At 43.5% G+C, this 21,042-nt stretch overlaps 1 protein-coding gene across 7 annotated transcripts in view; it reads right to left on the bottom strand.

Moving 5' to 3' along the window:
- Window positions 1-853: 853 nt before the first annotated feature.
- Window positions 854-21,042, bottom strand: part of RABL2B (RAB, member of RAS oncogene family like 2B) — a 25,275-nt gene continuing 5,086 nt past the window's right edge. For 4 of the 7 annotated variants that reach the window (XM_039236694.1, XM_039236679.1, XM_039236675.1 and 1 more), the window contains 7 exons: window positions 7,667-7,696; window positions 6,522-6,601; window positions 5,764-5,843; window positions 2,907-3,018; window positions 2,478-2,575; window positions 2,052-2,135; window positions 854-1,881 (listed from right to left, as the gene is read on the bottom strand). In XM_039236694.1, coding sequence (XP_039092625.1) covers window positions 1,801-1,881; window positions 2,052-2,135; window positions 2,478-2,575; window positions 2,907-3,018; window positions 5,764-5,843; window positions 6,522-6,601; window positions 7,667-7,696 — 565 coding nt within the window. In that variant the 3' untranslated portion in view covers window positions 854-1,800. Of the gene's footprint in view, window positions 1,882-2,051; window positions 2,136-2,477; window positions 2,576-2,906; window positions 3,019-5,763; window positions 5,844-6,521; window positions 6,602-7,562; window positions 7,697-21,042 lie in introns of all 7 variants that reach the window. The other 3 variants (XM_039236669.1, XM_039236703.1, XM_039236708.1) reach the window with 3 other exon arrangements.

The raw sequence follows: 21,042 nt of genomic DNA on the forward strand, positions 1-21,042 counted from the left end.
AAAAAGCTCCCTGGTCTCCAAGTGGGACCAGCTCTGAGGGGCAGTTAGTCCTCTAGAGCCTGCCTGAGGCAGGGGAGACGGAAGCTGGCCTCCCGCCCTCTCCTGCTCCCCTCTCACTTCAGAACCTGACTCCAAATAGTTACGTAAAACCAATACTGATGGTGAATTTTATGGTATTTGAATGACATCTCAATAAAGCCATTATGCTAAAAAGATACTTATTGGTCATTTACAACACCAAAGGTTTTTTGTTTTGTTTTTGTCACTTTTATTTTTTATTTATTTTTTTTAAATGTTTTTATTTTATTTATAGGAGAGAGAGAGAGAGAGAGAGAGAGAGAGAGAGAGAGACAGCGTGAGCAGGGGAGGGTCAGAGAGAGAGGGAGTGACAGACTCTGAAACAGGCTCCAGGCTCTGAGCTGGCAGTCAGCACAGAGCCCGACGCGGGGCTTGAACCCACGAACCGTGAGATCATGACCTAAGCGAAAGTCGGACGCTTAACCGACTAAGCCACCCAGGCGCCCCTGTTTTTGTCACTTTTAAAAGTCCACCTCACCAGGGTAACACAGTCCCCAAAATCCCAGGGCAAGTTAAAGCTTTTCAGTTGAAATTGTAAGAATTAGTAATTGAAAGGCAAATAAGGTTTGTTCTTGTTTCTTGTTCTTCCCAGATACATACTCATTTTTCTTAAAATGCTAAATTCCATTGAAATGGTCAGTAAAGCTGACTGGAGCTGCCTCACATGGCAGGTCAAGGCAACCTCCCTCTTAATCTGGCTGATGGTCACAGGTTCTTTCTGTGGGTTTTCGCTCAGTGAAATCCAGACCCACAAGCATGCACATATACGTAATGGTTCATGTTAAGTCAAGCTTTACTACAAAAATGAAAACAACAGAAATGATGCACAGGATGATTGTATGGACACACTAGTGAGCCTCAAGTCCAGGAGAGAAGTGGGAAAGGCAGCAGGGTGGCCCTTCTCCCTTCCCCACAAAGCAGTGCCCAAATAGTCCTAAAAAAAAAAAAAAAGAAAAAAAAAGGAAAGCCTCATAAGCTGAAACAGGGGCTATGGGAAGCTCTTCTAATTGAAATAAGTGTGCCATGGTATTGCTAAGTGTGGTTAGACCTGTCACCTGTTTCCTTGACTTTAATGGCCAACCTGTCCTGTGATCTGGGCCTCAGTTTACCAGTGTGCCGGCGGCACCCAGGTACCCTGAGAAACTTATGGGATGAAGAGCTGTCTGCTCAAAGTCATTTCTAAAAAAAGTTGGTTGGGAGACCAAAGAGGAAAAAGAATGGAGGCCCCCAAATCTGTAGAGGTGGGAATGGGATGGTCAGGGATTAGAAATAATTCCCTTGGTGGAAAGGCAATGAATGGGCCCTGAGGTCAGTTCTGGGAGAGAAAACACACCTCAATTTCCTTTTATTTGAGAGATACACAAAGCATGTTCCCTGAAGCTCTTCACTGCCCCCACACAACCTGGGGGGGCTTAGGGTACTGATCTCTAATTCTGCTTCAGGCTCTGCCGTGGACCTCTCACACCTGTCGAGGGTGCAAGCTGGTGCAGACCCCGTCCCTGTCCCTGGGCACGGGGGTAGGGGGACAACTGTGGAAGCGTCAGGTATCATGGGCCAGGGGAAGTGGGGACGGCAAATGGAATGGGTGGGCTTGCAGGAGGTAGAGAGGGGGGTGGCCTGCAAGAGTTCTTCAATTCAGAGCTGGAGGGCTGCTGAGGGGAGGGTATTCTGAAAGACCCCCCCAACCCCTCAAGTCCACGAGGAGAGGTTTCCTTCTCTGACTCAGGAAGGGGAGAGGCTCTCAAGGCTGCCATGCTGCACTTGGTCTGGCACATCATCCTCCTTCTGCTCCAAATCAAAGTTCTGTGAACAAGGATGCAGGTGAGGTCTGGCCCTGTACGTGCCAGCACAGCTCTAGTTCGAGGGGCGCATGCATGACGGGCATGTGTTGTCTGCAAAGGCTGGGTTATGTTCCGCATCCCTCTGAGGAGAAACTGTTTCTTTATCCTGCCCAACACGTTGGCCTGACCTACCTCAAGTTCCTGCAGAACCTCATCCATGAAGTCACGGGAGTTGTGTTTGTAAGACACAGCTAATCGAATTGCATCATTGAAGAGCTGGGGATGAGGTAGAGGTGGTGGGAAGGAAGACATGGCAGTGGGTGCCAACCCCTGTCCCTGTCCACATAATACTCCACCCCTAAATTCATCAAGGTCACCCCTCGATTCACCTGTCCCCGTCAATGTACTTTTCTCACCAAGCCCAGCCCATGACCTCCCTTACTGTCAGCACAATGACCCCTTCCTATTCTATTGCTCTGGATTGCCCACACATGGCCCCTGCAACCGCTGTCCTCTCCGCCATTCCTGTGGCCAGCCCTTCTCTTTGCAGCTTCCCTCGTCCCTTCACCATCTGGCCTTCACTAACCTCACTACACTGCCTCTGCAGTCCACCATTACCTTCACGACATTGGTGCCATCAGCAGCTGAGACAAAGTACAGGGGAAGGGAGAATTTCCTGGCAAAATTGAAGCTCTTTTGGGTCATCTTCATGTCTGCTGTAGAGAGAAAGTAAAACATAGGCCTGTCCATCAAGGGACAGGGAGAGGGTTTTGCAGGACAGGTCACTGGAGGCCCCCATTCCAGAAAGTGGGACAGGCAGGGGCAATCAGGGGACATGTCCTAGAAAGAGTTTATTTAACAGGGATTTGAGTCTTGGGAAGAGGGAAGACTGGCTCAGCTGGTATTTTTACTGGCAAGAGACTGACGGCAAGCAAGCAAGGGAAGGAGGACAGGTCACTGAAGGGTCGCTGCCCCAGGAATGGAGGGAAATGTGTAACGGTGGGTCCCCCATGGAATGCTGACACCCAGCTGCAGCGACGGCCCTACCATCAATTTTATTGGCCACCACGATGCACGGGATCTCTGGCCTGAACTCCCGAAGCTCTGTGTACCAGGTGCTCAAGTTCTTGTAGGTGACTTTCCTCTGTACATCGAACACCTGCAATGAACAGAGGAAGGAAGAGAGCTCAGGTGTGTCAGTGTCTGCACACCATCCACACATCTCTCTCGCACACACACAGGCAAGCAGCCCTGCTGAACAAAGACTGCACTTGTGCCTGCTCCTCTAAGGGAAGCCCCTAGAACCTCAGATCCAAAAGTGGGTTTTAAAATGTTTATTCTAGGGGCACTTGAGTGGCTCAGTCGGTTGAGTGTCTGACTCCTGATTTCAGCTCAGGTCGTGATCCCGGGGTCATGGGACTGAGCCCTTCATTGGGCTCTGTGCTAAGTGTGGAGCCTGCTTATAGTTCTCTCCCTCCCTCTGCCCCTCTATCCTGCACTCTCTAAAAATAAAAAAAGAATCTTAAAAAAAAGTTTATTCCTTTTTTGTTATCTTGTCACCTAATCCTGTTTACCTGTCTTAACCAAGTTGTATCATTGTACTAATCAATACAGTCTGTTACAAATTGTAAATTTTGGCTTTTGATTTCTTAGTCTATTCTTATGTTTATTGCTTAAACTTTGTCTTAAAATTTCTTTGTAATAATTTTAAATGCTTGTAAAATTTCCTTTTAGTTACTATTGATGTACTTTTAATTTTAAACTTTTGTTTAATCTCTTGTTCATTTTGTATTTTAAACTTCCTAAAAGTGGTTTTTATCCATTATTACTGTTGTTATCATTATTATTATCTTGAGGCGGTTGGCATCTTTACTGCTTTGGAGAGGGAGCGGGCACCTCTTCACCGCCAACGGGCTCTGGCTGCACAGGATGGCGCTGGCTCTGGGAATGGCGGTGGTACTTATTCTTGCAGATCCTGGGCCCGATGCTGTGGAGGGTCACCCAGGTATTCTTGTCGTTGGTAGCGGTCTGCACTTCGGAGGTGGTGGGTGTTTGCCGGTCGGATCTCTGCTTCACGATCACCACTAACCACCACTAACCCCTGCTGTGGGCTGCAGGCTCCACGCTAAGTCTCGTGGAGAATCAGCCAGTTATAGTGGAGGGAGCTATGAGCCTTCATAGGGTCACGGGGCTGGTGCTGTGTGTCCGCTTGTCCCTCTAGATCAGGAAGCTGGAGCAATTCCACACGGCCGTCCATTGCAGGTGGGCGGACATGGTGGCAGCTCCTCTCACTGCGGTGGCCGGAGATGGAAAGACTCTTTTATTATTTTGTAGCTTGTAATTTGATTACCAGTTTACAATTTATAGTTTTTATCTGTTTTAAAATATTAGCAATGAGCATGAATGCTGCAGACTGGCTTTAAGGACAGGGGAGGCCAGAAGTCCTGAGCCACTTCAAGCTGCCGCTACAGGGATGGGGTCCCTCAAACCTTTTGTGGGAGCACCCAAACTGCCCCAGCACGCAGTGGATGGGGCTGGACAACCCTGTAACCTGCTGGAATGGCTGCTCTTACTTCTTAACTACCCAGTCCTTCTTGAGGTCAAATGGACCTCAGTTGGTATCTTTACTGGGCCAGGGGCTTGCCCTGGCAGTGGGTGTGGGTCACACCACAGAGGCAGCAGGAGGGCCTCCTGGGATGCTCTTCCATGGTACTCCCAGGCCCTATTTCAACAAATGACCACATTGTTTTGAATCTGAAGGACATTTGTAATGAATCTTCTGGAATCGGCTTCACATCAGGCTGCCTCCCATAATCACCATCAGTCACCTTTCATCCAGGTCTGGTTCCCTGAGCTCTGTCTCCTTGTTTTGAGAGCTGAAGAGGAGCTGGCTGGGACAAGAAGCAGCCCCGTTAAGGGTTCAAGGTGGTTCAAGGTGGAGGGTGGAGCCCCAGCTCCCTCTGGAACTAGCAGACCCCCATGCGGTCGTCACCAGGTGAACGCTTTCTACCTGCCTGGGCCCGTGTAGCAGGCACTGCAGACACAGGCATACTGGCAGGACACCCCCAGGTTTCAGAAGACGGTCCAAATGGAGCCAATGGAGAGGCGTCAGAGGCAAAAGAGGGGCATTCCCAGAGAGAAAATGGTGGTGAGCTCAAAGCCCCCAAATGCCAGAGCAGGATTAAAACAAATGGCTGGGCCCTACCTTCCCGGTTTTGCAGGGTTGGAGATGGTGACTATGTGAGCCTCCAGGTGCGACCGCTGGCCTGCACTGCCCCCATCTGGCTTTCCCAGTTACCTTCTTGTTCTGTTTCCTTATACGTACTAACTAGTATTACAATTTGGAAAATTTCAAGAGATTTTGTGTTAAGGAATGGCGGGCCCTGTGAATGGAGCCAGGGCTGTGGGCAGGAGGCCCTAGGGACACAGGCTTGCACGGCTCTCCTGTGCTTCCCTAACCTCCCTCAGGTCCTCTTATTGTACTTTTTATCCTGTGGCCACGGGGGGGGCCCTCTGAAGACTGTTCCAGACAGCACAGAGAGGGGCTGGTTGGGAGCAGCACCAGCTGACAGTCAAGAGGGCCTTGAGAGCCTATCTGAGTAGGTGGCTCCATCAGGGAAGGACTGTATTTGCCTTAGATGGCATGCCCGATGCTGAGGCCCTGGGTGTGTTCCTCCCCCTGGATGGGGGGGTCCTCATCCAGCCCCACTTGAAGAGAAGCTCACTTGGGCCTGTTCTCACTCAGAACCTCTGGAAGCACACACATGTCATTTGAAACCTCCTCAGGCTGCCCCGTTCCCCTCTCCCCCAGCACCTGGCCTTGGTGAGGAGGGCTCAGCACTACTGCGTCACCCCTCAGGCTTGCCCAGAGGGCAGCCTGTCCTGTGCCCCGCTGGTTCCATACCATGATGCAGGCGTGGGCCTTGTGGTAGTAGGAGGCGTGCATGCTCTGGAACCGCTCCTGGCCTGCTGTGTCCCAAAAGTCTGCAACATGAATACAGCTCTGACTGCCTCATGGGGCTGGAGGGCAGAGAGACCCGGACACACCGAGCATGTCTGTGCAGATCTCTGCGTGCAGAAACAGAACATGTGGGGAGGACAGGGAGGAACGCAGACCACACAGCTCACATGTGTGCGTCATCAGGACACAACGCACCTGGGTGTGTCGTGGGAGGTGTGTGTCTATGTGCATGGGGGTGGGTGAGAAGGAGACACACAGGCAGGCCAGGAGGAAGGAGAATGCAGACAGGAAGTCCCAAAAGGGAGAAGGCAGGTGTCCCTGTTCCCCGCCCACAAGATACAGGACCCTCCGAAGTCAAAACTAGGCTGACTTTCCACGTGTGTTGTCCACAGATGGCAGACACAGGCAGGAAGGGTGCGTGGCCTAACCAAGCAGAAGGCTGTGGCCTCACAGAACATCAAAACCTTTTGTGAAAGATAATATTCAGTCCACAACTGTTATTACTTCATGTTGGTTAAATTAGAATACCAGGTCAGAGAGCTGGGACTGAGGCCCTGGGGGCCTCCTCCCACCCTCCCTGGGCTCCTCTCAGGGTCTTCCCTACCACCCCTAGTCTCTTCTGGGGGTCTCTCTCCCATGGACTTCTATCCTCTCCCCTTTCCTCGCCCTTGAGCGTCCACAGCTGGCTTTGTGCTGCTCACCCACAAGGACAGTCTTGCCGTCCACCGTGGCCGTGTGCTTGTACAGGGTCAGGGCATACGTGGACAGCTGTTGCGGCTGGCTGCATTCAGGTTAAGGAAGAGACGAACAAAAAGGAAGGCAAGGAAGGTACTTGGGGAGAGGCACTGATGTGATGAAACTGGCCTTCTCCTTTTCTTTTTGGAGTTCTTTAGATTTTAAGTTGAATGAATGTTGCAGACAGAGGATCAGCTTCAAGTATCACCAGCACAAACTCCAAGGGAAGGCAGAGGGCAGGAGAGGCTGGGGGACATCCTGGCCATCTAAGTCCCAGGGACAGCATGGAATGGAATTTTACAGAGAAGCCATCATAAACAGCATCATGTAGTTGGAAAATGCAGTTGTGGGTGCCTCAGCCTCCTTATGGATGGGGCGCTTGCAGGCCAGAGAGGAAACCTAGGCTTAGGCAGCAACATGACCATTCCAGGGAAAAAGCCTCCACAAGCCAGACAGCTGACAAGCTGTTTGTGAATTGCGTGTACAGGAAACCCCAACAAAAAGCCTGGGGAATAATGCTTCCTGAAGCTGCAAGACGTGGGGTGGTTTAACCAGCAAAGCTGGGATAATGCAGGTGGGCAGCTGCAAAGAAGCACTTGGTAGAAGGTGAAGCAAGATATACTCAGGCTCCATCTTGGGGGTCAAGGCCCAGGGCAGGAAGCAGGACACTCCAGGGTTTTTTTCTGTCATGGGTCTTAGTAGATGGGCCTGGGAAGCTTTTTAAAACCATCCCAGTTGCCAGGAAGTGTCTCATTCCAAACCTAGACCTTGTGACAATCCATGGGAGGAGGGGGCCTCTCCTGTTTTACAAAGTTCATTCATACCAGATAATTTTAAAGTCTTAGTCCAAGCTTTGAGGTCAGAGAGGTTAAGTGACTTGCTTGAGGCCAGAGCTACTAAGGAGGAGTAGGTGGGGTTTGAATCCAGGCTTTTGACCAGGTGCTGTTAGCCACTCTAATAGGATGCTGGTGAGAACAGTCACCAAGGAAACCTGTGCGTTCACTCACCTAGCCCTCCTCCCTGGAGTAAAGGGGTGAACAGTGAGGTTCAGTTGGCACGAGGTGGGGGAAGGGCCACAGGAACAAGGAGCACATCAAACCTTGAAGGATACAATCCATCCATGAGAAACCTCTCCATAAGTCTGTAAGGACAGTGTGCAAGGTGATCAGGGTACATCCTTCAACCTTCCTCCTCCTTGCCCTGTGGCATCACCCCTGTTTACGCTGACGAGCTGGGGCCATTCACTCCACAGCCACACAGTTTCCTTTTAGGACAGTGCTCAGGAACCGCCTAACTACCCTCTTCTTGACTCCCCTTAGCTGTAACACCGATTCAGCACCCACAGTTGCTTTGCCAGAGGGCAGGGACCCCATCTTCCTCTTTTTGGGGCACCACAACAGCTGGTCACCAATATTAGTTGAAGGAATAAAGACTGATCTTTGGAGCTTTGTCATATGTCTACACTGGAGAAGTCTGTGTGAACCACAGACTCAATAAATCTAAATGTGAGTTTGTTTAACACTCATCTTGTCCCTGCCCCTGAATTATCTAATTAGTGGCCTCACCCCATTCTCCAAGTCTGGAACCTGGAATCAGCATTACTAGCTCCTCATAACGAAACAGCCCACATTAATATGAGTGCGTATGCCAGTCCACATGAGGCTCTCGGACCCACCGTTCCTGGCTCTCCACACCACTGACAAACACCATGACCCCTGCTTTATGCCTGGGAAACTGATACCACGGAGCCAGCGCCCTCTGTCTGAGAGCCATTTCCCTAATATCCTGCAGGTCCTTCAGGGCTTTGTGCCCTGAGCAGTGAGACCTTCCCTGGTGATCTAATTTGTAACAGGCAAGTTCTATCTTATCTTGTACTCTGTATTAACCTGTAGGGCAATACCAACAGTATTTACTTATTGAAAATACTCAATATTTGACCTCTCTCAACTAGAATGGGAAGCCCATGAAAGCAATTTTGGTTTATTGCTGCATAACCAGTGCCTAGGAAAAAAAACATTTAGACTATAACTACTATGCAGACACCACAGGAAAAACTGTAGCCTTAGTGGGGAGCTTAGACTTCCACCCCTGGAGAACATAAATGGGGTACCTCGACAACATCGCCAAGCTGTCCTAACAGGGAGCTGGAACTTTCTTCCCTACCATATGGCAGTGAGACCCCACCCTGCCCCAACCCCTTAGTGCCTGCCAGTGGAGACCACAGGTACTGCCTCCCTCCTTCTTCTGCTGAAGCAATGCCACAAGAAGCCAGCTAAAACAGAAGGTTCAAATAAGATCCAGAGTCTCATAACATGATCTTCAAAATATCCAAGTTTCTTCCAAAAATCATACATCATATTAAGAATCAAGAAAGATCTCAAAACGAATGAAAAAAGATAATCAATAAATGCCAACACTGTGAGGATACAGATGTTCAAATTATTTGTCAAAGTTTTTAAAGTAGTTGTTATAAATGAGCAACTATAGATGTGCTTGAAATAAATGAAAATACAGAAAGCTTCAATCACCAATTTCTAAAAGTACAAACAAGCAAAAGTAACCTAGTAAGTAACAGATCATTTGAATAGCTCTATAACTATAAATCTCTAGGCCCAGATGGCTTCAGGGTACAATTCTGCCAAACACTGTAAGAATTAATATCAATTTTACACAATCTCTTCCAGGGAATAGAAGAAGAGGGAATTCATTTTATGGTCACTTTATCCTGATACCAAAATCAGTCAAAAACAGTACAGAAAAAGAAAAACAACCCTAGAGGCCAGTATCTTCCATGAATATAGCATTAACAAATTATTAACTTAGAAACTTACAAAAGAAGTTTTGTAATGACCAAGTATGATGTATTTCAGGGGTGCAAGACTAGTTTGATATCTGAAAATCAATCAATCTACCATATTAACTGGCTAGAGAAGAAAATCACAGGATCATACTGACTGATGGAGAAAATGCATCTGCATGATTGAAAAAAAAAAGAAATTGAGGGGAAATTAGTATGTTGCAAAGTACAAAATACTGATGAAAAATTAAAGATCTGAATAAATGGAAAGACATACTATGTTTATGGGTGGGGAACCTCCATTAAAAAACAACGTCAATTCTCCAAAAATGAATATACAGGCTTAACCCAATGCCTATTAAAATTCTAGCAAGATGTTTTATAGGTATAATCAAGATTGTGTAAAACTTACATAGACAGGCAAAGGAATTAGAAAAGCTAAGACAAATGTGAATAAGGATAAAATGGGAAGAATCATTCTACCCAATTTTAAGACTTATTATAGCTACCGTCATCAAGATTGTGTGGTACTGGCAGAGGCACAGATACACAGACCAATGGGATAAAAGAAAGAATCCATAAATAGTCTCACAGAAGTAAGGCCAACTAGTTTTTAACAAAAGTGCCAAAGGCAATGGAGGAATGTCAGTCTTTCAACAAATGATGCTGGGCCAACTGAGTATCTACAAGGGAAAAAATAAAACTTTACCCCAAACCCTCACACCTTAGGCAAAAGTTAATTCAAAATTAATTACATACTTAAATGTAAAACGTAAAAATATAAAGCTTTTACAAGAAAACATAGGAAAAAGATCTTTGGGACCCATGGCTTGGTAGAGATCAAAGTCCATTACTTCAGTAATACCAAAAGCATGATCCATAAAAGAAACAAATGGACTTCATGAAAAGTTGAACCTTCTGCTTTATGCAATAGCTTGATACAAGACAGTGGAAAAACAAGTTCTAAATGGGAAGAAAATGTTTGCAAAGTGCACATCCAGCAAAGACCAGTACCTGGGAAAATAATAGCCAAAAATCTACAATGAAAAAACACTCAATTAGAAAACGAGCATAAGGTATGAAGAGACATTTAACCAAAGAGGAGAAGATGTTCTACACCACCAGGCATCAGAGACATGGAGACTAGGCCATGATGGGCTATCACTACATGCCTGCCACAATGGCTCAGATAAATATTAGCAGTAACACTAAACACTGGCAAGGATACAGAAAAAAAACTGCATCTTTCATACATTACTGTGGGAAAACAGACATTTTGGAAAATAATTTGGTTTCTTTTTTTAAAAAATTTATTCATTTAAATTCAAGTTAGTTAACATACAGTGTAGTACTGGTTTCAGGAGTAGAACCCAGTGATTCATCTCTTACCTATGACAGTCAGGGCTCATCCCAACAAGTGCCCTCCTTAACGCCTTTCACTCATCCCCCACCCCCACTCAGCCCACCCCCCACCCACCTCCCCTCCAGCAACTCTCAGTTTGGTCTCTGTATTTAAGAGTCTCTTAAGGTTTGCCTCTCTCTGGGTTTTTATCTGATTGTTCCTTTCCTTCCCCCTTGTTCATCTGTTGTGTTTCCTAAATTCCACATATGGGTGAAATCATAAGGTATCCGTCTTTCTCTGGCTTATTTTGCTTAGCATAATACCCTTTAGTTCTATCCACATTGTCGCAAATGGCAAAGCTTTATTCTTTTTGAATGAAATTCTTTAGTATTCTTTTAGTATTCCATTGTGTATAAACATACCATATCTTCTTTATCCATTTCTCAATGGACATTTGGGCTCTTTCCATAATGTAGCTGTTGTTGATAGCACTGCTATAAACACTGGGGTGTATGTGCCCCTTCGAATCAGCATTTTCATAGTCTCTGGATAAATACCTTGTAGCTTAACAAATCAAACATATACTCACTGTATGCTCTAGCCATGAAATGAAATAAAACTTACATCCGTGCAAAAACCCACATATGTTCACAGCAGCTTCATGTGTACTAGCCAAGACCCAGAATTAACTGAAATATCACTTAACAAGTGACTGGAAAAGTCTGGAAAACCACACCGTGGCTGTCTACACTATGGAATACTACTCAGCAACAAAAAGGAACACACTATTGATAGTGCAACAACCTGGATGGGTCATAAGGGTATTATGCTGAATGAAAAAGGTCACATGTTGTATAATTCCATTTATACAATGTTGCCAAAATGACATGATTACAGAGATGAGAGAATAAATTGGTGGTTACAGGGTTAGGGATGGTGGAAAGTCAGGCGGGGTGGGTGTGACTATAAATGGGTAGAATGACCAAAGTTTTGTATCTTAATTCCATTGATGCATACATAAATCTGCACTTGTGATATAATGACTTAGAATTATACATGCATTGAACCAATGCCAATTTCCTGACTTTGATAATGTTCTATGGTAACTTAGGATATTATCACTGGGGAAGCTGGATGAACAGTGCATAGGCCCTCTCTGTACTCTCTGTGCAACATCCTGTGAATATGTATTATTTCAAAATGGAAAGGAAAAAAAAAGGCAGAACAAAGAGAGACACGAACCATAAGAGACTCTTAAAAACAGAGAACTGAGGGTTGCTGGTGGGAGGTGGGGAGGGGGACGGGCTAGACGGGTGATGGACATTAGAGAGGACACTTGTCGGGATGAGGCCTGGGTGTTGTATGTAAGTGATGAATCACTAAACTCTATTCCTGAAACCATTAGTACACTGTATGTTAAGTAACTTGGATTTAAATTAAGAAAAAAAAAGAAAGAAAACAAAAACCACACAGACAGGGAGAAGATGTATGCAATGCCAATAACTGACAAGCAAGAATACACGGAAAATATGAACAGCTCTGATATGCAAGTAAGAGAGCACACAAACAGCTTGTGCACTAAGAATATGAACAGGTGAATGGCTAATGAATATATAAAAAGATACTCAAGGTTTTAATACAAATTAAAATAAAATGAAGTAGCATTTACATCCCTCAGGCTGGCAAAATTCAGAGTCACATGACACTGAATGTTGGGGATTTTGTACTGTGCTAGCAGCAGCGTAAATTTAATATAACTATTTTGAAGAGCAATTTGGATATCTCAAAGTTTGACGTAATCTTTTTTTTTTTTTCTGAGAGAGAGAGAGAGAGAGAGAGAGAGAGAGAGAGAGATAGAGACAGAGTGAGCAGGGGAGGGTCAGAGAGAGAGGGAGACACAGAATCGGAAACAGGCTCCAGGCCCTGAGCCAGCTGTCAGCAAAGAGCCCAATGTGGGGCTCGAACCGTGAGATCATGACCTGAGCCGAAGTTGGATGCTCAACCGACTGAGCCACTCAGGTGCCCCAGGTTTGAGGTAATCTTAAAACTAGGCAATTTCACCTCAGGCCTAAGTGTGTGCCCAAGATGGTAGGCACAAAAATATTCACGGCAGTATTGTGTTTAATATCATAAAAATGATAACATCATAAATGTTCTTCAACAGAAGAAAAGACAATTTTAGTACAAACTAGTGAAAAGCAAATTTACTAAGTTGCTTACCACTTAGCAGATACTGTGCTAGGTGCCATGACATAACACTGCACAGAACAGATGAAGATCCCTGTCAAGACAGACAATAAGTAAGCCCTTAAAATATATGCAACCACATGTGTGATCATTGCATTTAGGACAAAGGCATCGCTACAGCTGAGTGGGGTTAACTGTTTCATCAATTAATGGTGTGGGAGCAACTGAATATCTGTACAGGGAAGAAACGAACCTTGAGGCCATTAATGAAATGGTGGAGTAGGAAATTCTAGGGGCGGTCAACCCCCCACCTGAAATAGCCAGTAAACTGGAAAAGATGATCAGAATAAACCATTTCAGAACTCTGGAACCTGCCTGGATACACAGAAGCAGGAAGGCACTAGGTGGAAGCAGAGTGCTGATCCTCACAGAAGGGCAAAGTGTGCAGGCGGCAGCTGCCCATCCCTCAGACCCATTGCACTGACTTGGTAAGCTGTGCTCCAAGGGTCTGGCTAGGGTCTAGGGTGGCAGGAGACATACTGCCCTCAATAAGTCTGAGTTGCATGTTTTGCTCAATTAGGTCTCAGCTCTCTCAGGCTTTGGGTTTCCCATGCTGGTATATATTGGAGATTTCAAGGGCTAGGAATACCTTTACCTTTCCATTTTTGGAGGCAGAAATTTAACAAGACCTTTGTCAGGTCACTATCTGACCACAGATAATAGAACAGAAACATTAGCAACCACACACAAGGAATACACACTTTGTGAAGATAGTCTGGAAAAATTACAGACAGACAACTCTACCCCAAACAAGGAGAAATCAGCAATGCTGGAAGAGTGAGAGGATCTGATTTCTAAAGTTACCACATTAAAACACTCTGACTGTCTAATTCTCATCAAAAAAAGTTACAAAGCTTACAAAGGGATGAGAAGATATGACTCATTCTCATGAAAAAAAGAATTTGACAGAAACAACCCCAGAAGAAATGCAAACACTGGAATTACTAGTTAGTTATTGAAATAGATTATTTTACATATGCTCAAAGGGCCAAAGGAATCCATGGAAGAAGAATTGAAGAAATCAGGAAATTATACAGGAACAAAATGAGAATATTAATAAAGAGACAGAAATGATGAAAGGTGTCCAACAAAACGTCTGGAGCCTAAAAGCACATTAATTACAATGAAAACAAAACAAAACAAAACAACCTCACTAGAGGATTTCGACATCATATTTAAGCAGGCAGAAGACAGGATCAACAAACTTGAAGATAAGGCAGCTGAAATTATCCAGTTGGAGAAGCAGGAGAAAGAAAGAATTAGCAGGGCCTAAGGAATGTGTAGGACAACACAAAGCAAACTAACATATGCTTCGTAAAGAAAAGAGAGAGATCTGAACTAATAATGGCTAAAAACTTCCCAAACTTGATACAAGACATGAATACACACACCTACAAAGCTTCACACAGTCCAAGCAGGATAAACCCAGAGATCCACACTGAGACACATCATAGGCAGACTGTTGAAACCGAAAGACAAAATCCTCAATAAGACAAACAGCCACTTTCTCAAGTCAGTGGTGACTTTCAGACACCACTGCAGTCAGAAGGCAGTGGGATGACATATTTCAAAAGTTCTGAAAGAAAAAAGCTGTCAACCAAGATTTCTATATCCAGAAAACTATCCTTCAAGAATAGAGAAGTTAAGACATTCCCAGATAAACATAAGCTGATGAAGCTCATTACCAGTGAACCTGCCCTACAAGAAATGCTAGACTGAGTTTCTTTTAGGTTAACATGAAAGGGCATTAGATGGTAATTGGAAGTTGTATGAAGAAATAAAGATCTTCAGTAAAGGCAACTACATAGGTAAATATAAAAGCCAATATTCTTGTACTTTTGGTTTGCAACTCCCCTTTTTCTTATATGATTTAAAAGGCAAATACAGGGGCGCCTGGGTGGCTCATCGGTTAAGCATCCAACTTAGGCTCAGGTCATGATCTCGAGGCCTGCATCAAGCTCTGTGATGACAGGTCTGAGCCTGGAGCCTGCTTCCACTTCTGTCTCTGTCTCTCTCAAATATAAACATTAAAAAAATTGTTAAAGGTAGATACATAAAACAATAATCATAAATCTAAGTTAATGAACACTTAATGTATAAAGGAGCAGTCTGTAACAGAGTGATACAAAGGTGTTGTCTCCTAGATGTAGAGAGATCTAGGAGCAGAGGGTGTATGCTACTGGGACAAATTGGTGATATTTAAATAGGTCGTTTAAGTTTAAGATGCTAACTGCAATATTTAGGGCACACACTAAGAAACAATTGAAGAATTATACAAAAAAGGGAGAAGAATCAAAACGGCACACTACAAAAAAAAATCAGTAAAAATTTTTTTGAAGTAATTGAGGAAAACAACCAAAAGACACAGAAAAGAAATGGCTAAATGGCAGAAATAAGTGCTTCTTTACCAGTAATTAGTTTACTTACTGTTGTATCAAATGTCAATGGATAAAGCTCTTGAATTAAAAGTGAAAGACTGGTAGAATACATGAAAATACCTGATCTAGGTATGTACTATCTGTAAGAGACTCACTTTAGATACAAAGTCACAAAAAGGTTGAAAACAAAAGATGAAGATAATCCATGGAAACAGTATCCAAAAAGGAGCTGGGAGAGCCGTGCTAGAGTCAGACAAAATAAACTGTCAGTCACAAGTTGTGAGACAAAGAAGGATATTATACATTGATATAAGTTTTAATCTACCAAGGAAATATAAAAGTTATAAATATATGCACCTAAAAACAGAATCCCCAAAATACAGGAAGCAAACACTGATATAAGTAAAGGGAGCTATAGTTCGCTGCAGGAGAACACAGTAAGATCTCAAACCCCACTGTCAGCAAGGGGCAGAATGGCTGAGGCAGAGCAACAAGGAAAGCAAGGACTTGTAGAACAGCGCACACCACTCGGACCCAACACACATACAGAGCATAGTGCACCTAACAGTGGCAGCGTATACACTTCTCTCAGGTGAACACAGTGGATGGCATAAAACAAGTGTTAATAAAATTAAAAAGACTGAGATCATAGGAAGCATCTTTTACAATAGAATGGAATGACACCAGAAATGAATAATAGAAGGAAAACCAGAAAATTCACAACTATGTGGAAATTAAACAACATAGTATTAAACAAGCAATAGGTCAAAGAAAAAACCATAAGGACAATTAGGAAATTTCTTGAGATTTGGGGCGCCTGGGTGGCTCAGTCGGTTAAGCGTCCAGCTTTGGCTCAGGTCATGATCTCACGGTCTATGAGTTCGAGCCCCGCGTCTGGGGCCTGCTTCGGATTCTGTGTCTCCCTCCCTCTCTGCTCCTCCCCTGCTCATGAGCTGTCTCTCATTCTCTCTTAAAAATAAATAAACATTTTTTAAAAATGCCTTGAGATGAATGAAAATGAAGCACAGCAAACCAAAACTTAAGGATGAAGCCAAAGATGTGCCAAAAGCAAAATTTACTACTGTTAAGCACACACCTTAAAAATGAACAAAGATCTCAAATCAATAACAAACTGTACACCTTAAGATACTAGACACAATAGAGCAAACTCTACACAAGCTCATGAGAGGAAGGTAGTAATAAAGATTTGAGTGGAGATAAACAAAATCGAGACTAGAAAGACAATGGAGAAAACCCATGAAACAAAAATTATGTCTTTGACAAGATCAATAAAATCAGTAACCCTTTAGCTGGGCTAAGGAAAGAGAGAGAAGGCACAAATGATCAAAATCAGAACTGAAACTAGGGACACTAACATCAATTTTACAGAAACGAAAAACAAGATAAGAAAATACCATGGCAGTGCCGGGGGGTTCAGTTGCTTAAGAGTCAGACCCTTGACCTTGGCTCCGGTCATGATCTCGTGGTTTGTGAGTTCGAGCCCCACGTCAGGCTGTGTGCTGATGGCACAGAGTCTGCTTGGGATTCTCTCTCTCCCTCTCTCTCTCTTTCTGTCCATCTCCTGCTTGCGATCTCTGTCTCTCAAAACAAATAAACTAGAAAAAGAGAGAGAATACCATGAACAACTGTATGCCAACAAACTGGATAATCTAGAGGAAATGCACAAATTTCTAGAAATATGCAAACTACCAAACAGATAGAAGAAGAAACAAAGAATCTGAATGGACCAATACCAAGTAAGCAGTATCCAAAAATCTCCCATAAACAAAAGTCCAGGACTGGATAGCTCTACTGGTGAATTCTACCAAGATTTAATGAACTACTACCAATCCTTCTCAAACTTGTCCAAAAAATTGAAGAGGAGGGGCCATTTCCTAATTCTTTCTAGGAGGCCAACATTACCCTGATTCCAAAGGCAGACAATGGCATACGAGAAAAACAAACAATATATTTAAACATAGGTGTAAAAATCTTCAACAAAGCAACAGCAAACCAAATTAATATTAAAAGGATTATATATCGTGCTCGCTTTGGCAGCATATATACTAAAACAAGGATTATATACTGTGACCGGGGGTCTTGGAATTTGCAGATGGTTCAATTTAAGAAAAAAAACCACATCATATTAATAGACTGAAAAATCCTATTCATCTCAATAAATGCACAGAAAGCATTTGGCAAAATTGACACCATTTCATGACAAAAACACTCAATTACTAGCAATAGAAGGTAATTTCTTCAATAGGATAAAGGCCATATAAGAAAAAACTACAATAAACATCATACCTAATTGTGAAAGACTGAAGCATTTCCTAGGCCTAAGATCAGAAACAAGAGAAGGATTTGGCTTTTGCCATTTCTATTCAACACAGCCCTGGAAGTTCCAGTCCGAGCACTATGGGGAGAAAACAGGCATTCTGAGGTGCTGCTCAGGTATCTGACAGCATGACAAGCCTGCTCATACTGAGTCTGGAAATCCAGAGAAGAGCCTGACCTTAGGATGCCTGCTCCAAGTTCCCACTTTGCCTTTCTGCGGAACCTTCTAAAATAACCACTTAGGGGGTGCCTGGTTGGCTCAGTCATAGAACACGTGACTCTTAATCTCAGGGTTGTGAGTTCAAGCCCTATGATGGGCACGGAACCTCCTTCAAAAAATAAGTAAATTAAGAAAAGAAAAATTAAAAACAGCCACTTAGATTTGAGCCTGCAATAAGTGAGTGACCTATACCCCAAACATTTTTTTTTTTTTTAAGTTTGTTACTGTTTATTTACTTTTTGAGAGAGACAGAAACATAATGTGAGCAGGGAAGGGGCAGAGAGAGAGGGAGACACAGAATCCGAAGCAGGCTCCAGGCTCTGAGCTGTCAGCACAGAGCCCGATACAGAGCTCAAACCCACGAACCATGAGATCATGACCTAAGCTGAAGTCAGAGGCTTAACTGACTGAGCCACCCAGGCGCCCCTACCCCAAACACTGATAAGTGCTTGCTTGTGACCCAGGATGGAAGGTTGGTTTTCCCCTGACTCATTTCACTCCCACTTCTGTGATCTGTAAGTAATAAATCTTGGGACTTCCTCTTGTGGGTGTATTCAAAGGGCACCTTCAGTCAAAACACCCCCAGGGCTTTCACTTCCCCAAAGTGGGAGCTCAGGGGTGGCTTATATCCCTCATCCACCCTTACCCATTAGGTCATAGTTGGCATATTCTTTTTCTTTTTAAAAAAAATGTTTATTTAGAGAGAATCCCAAGCAGGCTCCATGCTGCCAGTGTAGAGCCTGATGCAGGGCTCAATCCCATGAACTATGAGATCATGACTCGAGCTGAAATCGAGTCAGATGCTCAACCGACTGAGTCTCCCAAGTGCTTAAGTAAAAATACCAGCTGCAAGAAGCCCCTAACACAAGCACCTTTGCCAGAAAAGGAAATAAAAGGCATCCAAATTGGAAAGATGGATGTAAAATTATTTCTCTTTAAAGATAACGATTTTATATACAGAAAATGCTAAAGAGTCCACAAAAAAAGTAATAGAGCTAATAAACAAAGTCAGCAAAGCTGCAAGATATAAAATCCACACACAAAAGTAGTGTTGCTGTACACTGGCAATGAAAATGGAATTTACCCAAGGAGATGTAATACTTGTACATGAAAACTATAAAACACTGCTGAAAGAAATTAAACTAGGCATAAATAAATGGAAAGATATCAGTGTTGATGGACTTGAAGGCTTAGTGTTGCTATGTAGATAACACTACCCAAACCAATCCACAGATTCAATGCAATCCCTATCCAAATCCTGATGACATTTTTGCAGAAATTAAAGAACATATCCGAAAATTGATATGGAATTTGAAGGGATCCCAAGTAGCCAAAACTATCTTGTGAAAGAATAACAAAATCGAGGGACTCACATTTCCTTGAGGTCAAACCTTCACACAAAGCTATAATACTTAAAACATTGTGTTACTGGCATAAACATGGACATACAGACCAACTGAATAAACACTTCAGAAATAAACCCGTACATACATGGTCAATTGATGTCTGACAAGGATGTCAAGACCGTTCAATGTGGGGGGAAACATTGTCTCTTAAATGATGCTGGGAAAACCAGATATGCCCATGCCAAAGAATGAAGGTGGATCCTTTCCTCATACCATACATAACAGTTAATTCAAAATGGATCAAAGACCTAAACTTAAGAGCTGAAAGTATAAAACTTTTATTTTTTAAAATGTTTATTTATTTATTTTGAGAGAAAGGGTGCATGTGAGTAGGGAAGGGCAGAGAGAGGGGTGGGGAGAGGGGGAGAGAGGGAGAGACAGAGAGAGAGAGAGAGAGAGAGAGAGAGAGAGAGAGAGAATCTCAAGCAGCCTCCATGCTTGGCCTGGAGCCCAACGCGGGGTTTGATATCACAACTGCGAAATCATAAATTATCTCTGAGCTGATATAAAGAGTTGGACGCTCAACCAACTGAGCCACCCAGGTGCCCTAAACTAGAAATCCTTGAGAAGAAAATGTAGGATCGTATCTTAATGATACTCCCATAAGAGCAGATACATAGACCAATGGAATAAAAGAGAGCGCAGAAATAAGCCCACACGTATATGGTCAAATATTTCACCAGAAAACTAAGAATACACAGTGGAGAAAGGATGAGCTCTTCAATAAATGGTGCTAAGAAAAATAGAAATCCACCTACAAAAGAATGAAACTTGATCTCTATCTTACACTATTCACCAAAAATTAACTCAAAATGAATTAGAGACTTTTTAAAAACTGAATATGATCCCTAAAACAAGTCTAGTTAACGTCCATCACCACACATAGCTACAGAATTATTTTTCTTGTGATGAGAAATTCCAGATTTACTCCCCAACAACTTTCAAATATGCAGTACAATGTCACTAACTATAATGACCAGGCTGTACATTACATCCCTGTGACTTCTTAAGTTGGAAGTTTGTACCTTTTAACCCCCTTCACCCCTACCTCCACCAGCCACCCCTGACGTCCACTAATATGTTCTCTATATCTATGAGCTTGCTTTTTTTTTTTTTTTTAAAGATTCCATATATATGTAAGATCATACAGTATTTGTCTTTTTCTGTCTAACCTATTTCAGTTAGAATAATGCCCTCAAGGTCCATCCATGGTGCAAATGGCAAGATTTCTTTCTTTTTAAATGGCTGAATAATATCCAATGGCATAGAGAAATGGGAGATGTTGGCTCCAGTTATAAGATAGATAGTTAAGAGGTTAAAAGAATTGAAGAGCCAAAGTAATACTGAAAAATAAAACCAAAACGGGAGGTATCACCATCCCAGACTTTAGCCTCTACTACAAAGACAGTCATCATCAAGGCTGTCATCATCAAGACAGTATGGTATTGGCACAAAAGCAGACACATAGACCAATGGATCAGAATTGAGAACTCAGAAGTGGACCCAAAAGTATACAGCCAATTAATCTTTGACAAAGCAGGAAAGAATATCCAATGGAAAAAAGACAGCCTTTTTAGCAGATGGTGTTGGGAGAAATGGACAGCAACATGCAGAAGAATGAAACTAGATCATTTTCTCACACCATGCACAAAAATAAACTCAAAATGGATAAAGGACCTGAACGTGAGACAGGAAACTATCAACACCCTAGAGGAGAAAGCAGGAAACAACCTCCTTGACCTCCACCGCAGCAACTTCTT

The sequence above is a fragment of the Hyaena hyaena genome, unplaced genomic scaffold (genome assembly GCF_003009895.1).
Source record: "Hyaena hyaena isolate Hyena2069 unplaced genomic scaffold, ASM300989v1 scaffold_4, whole genome shotgun sequence".
NCBI lineage: Eukaryota > Metazoa > Chordata > Mammalia > Carnivora > Hyaenidae > Hyaena > Hyaena hyaena.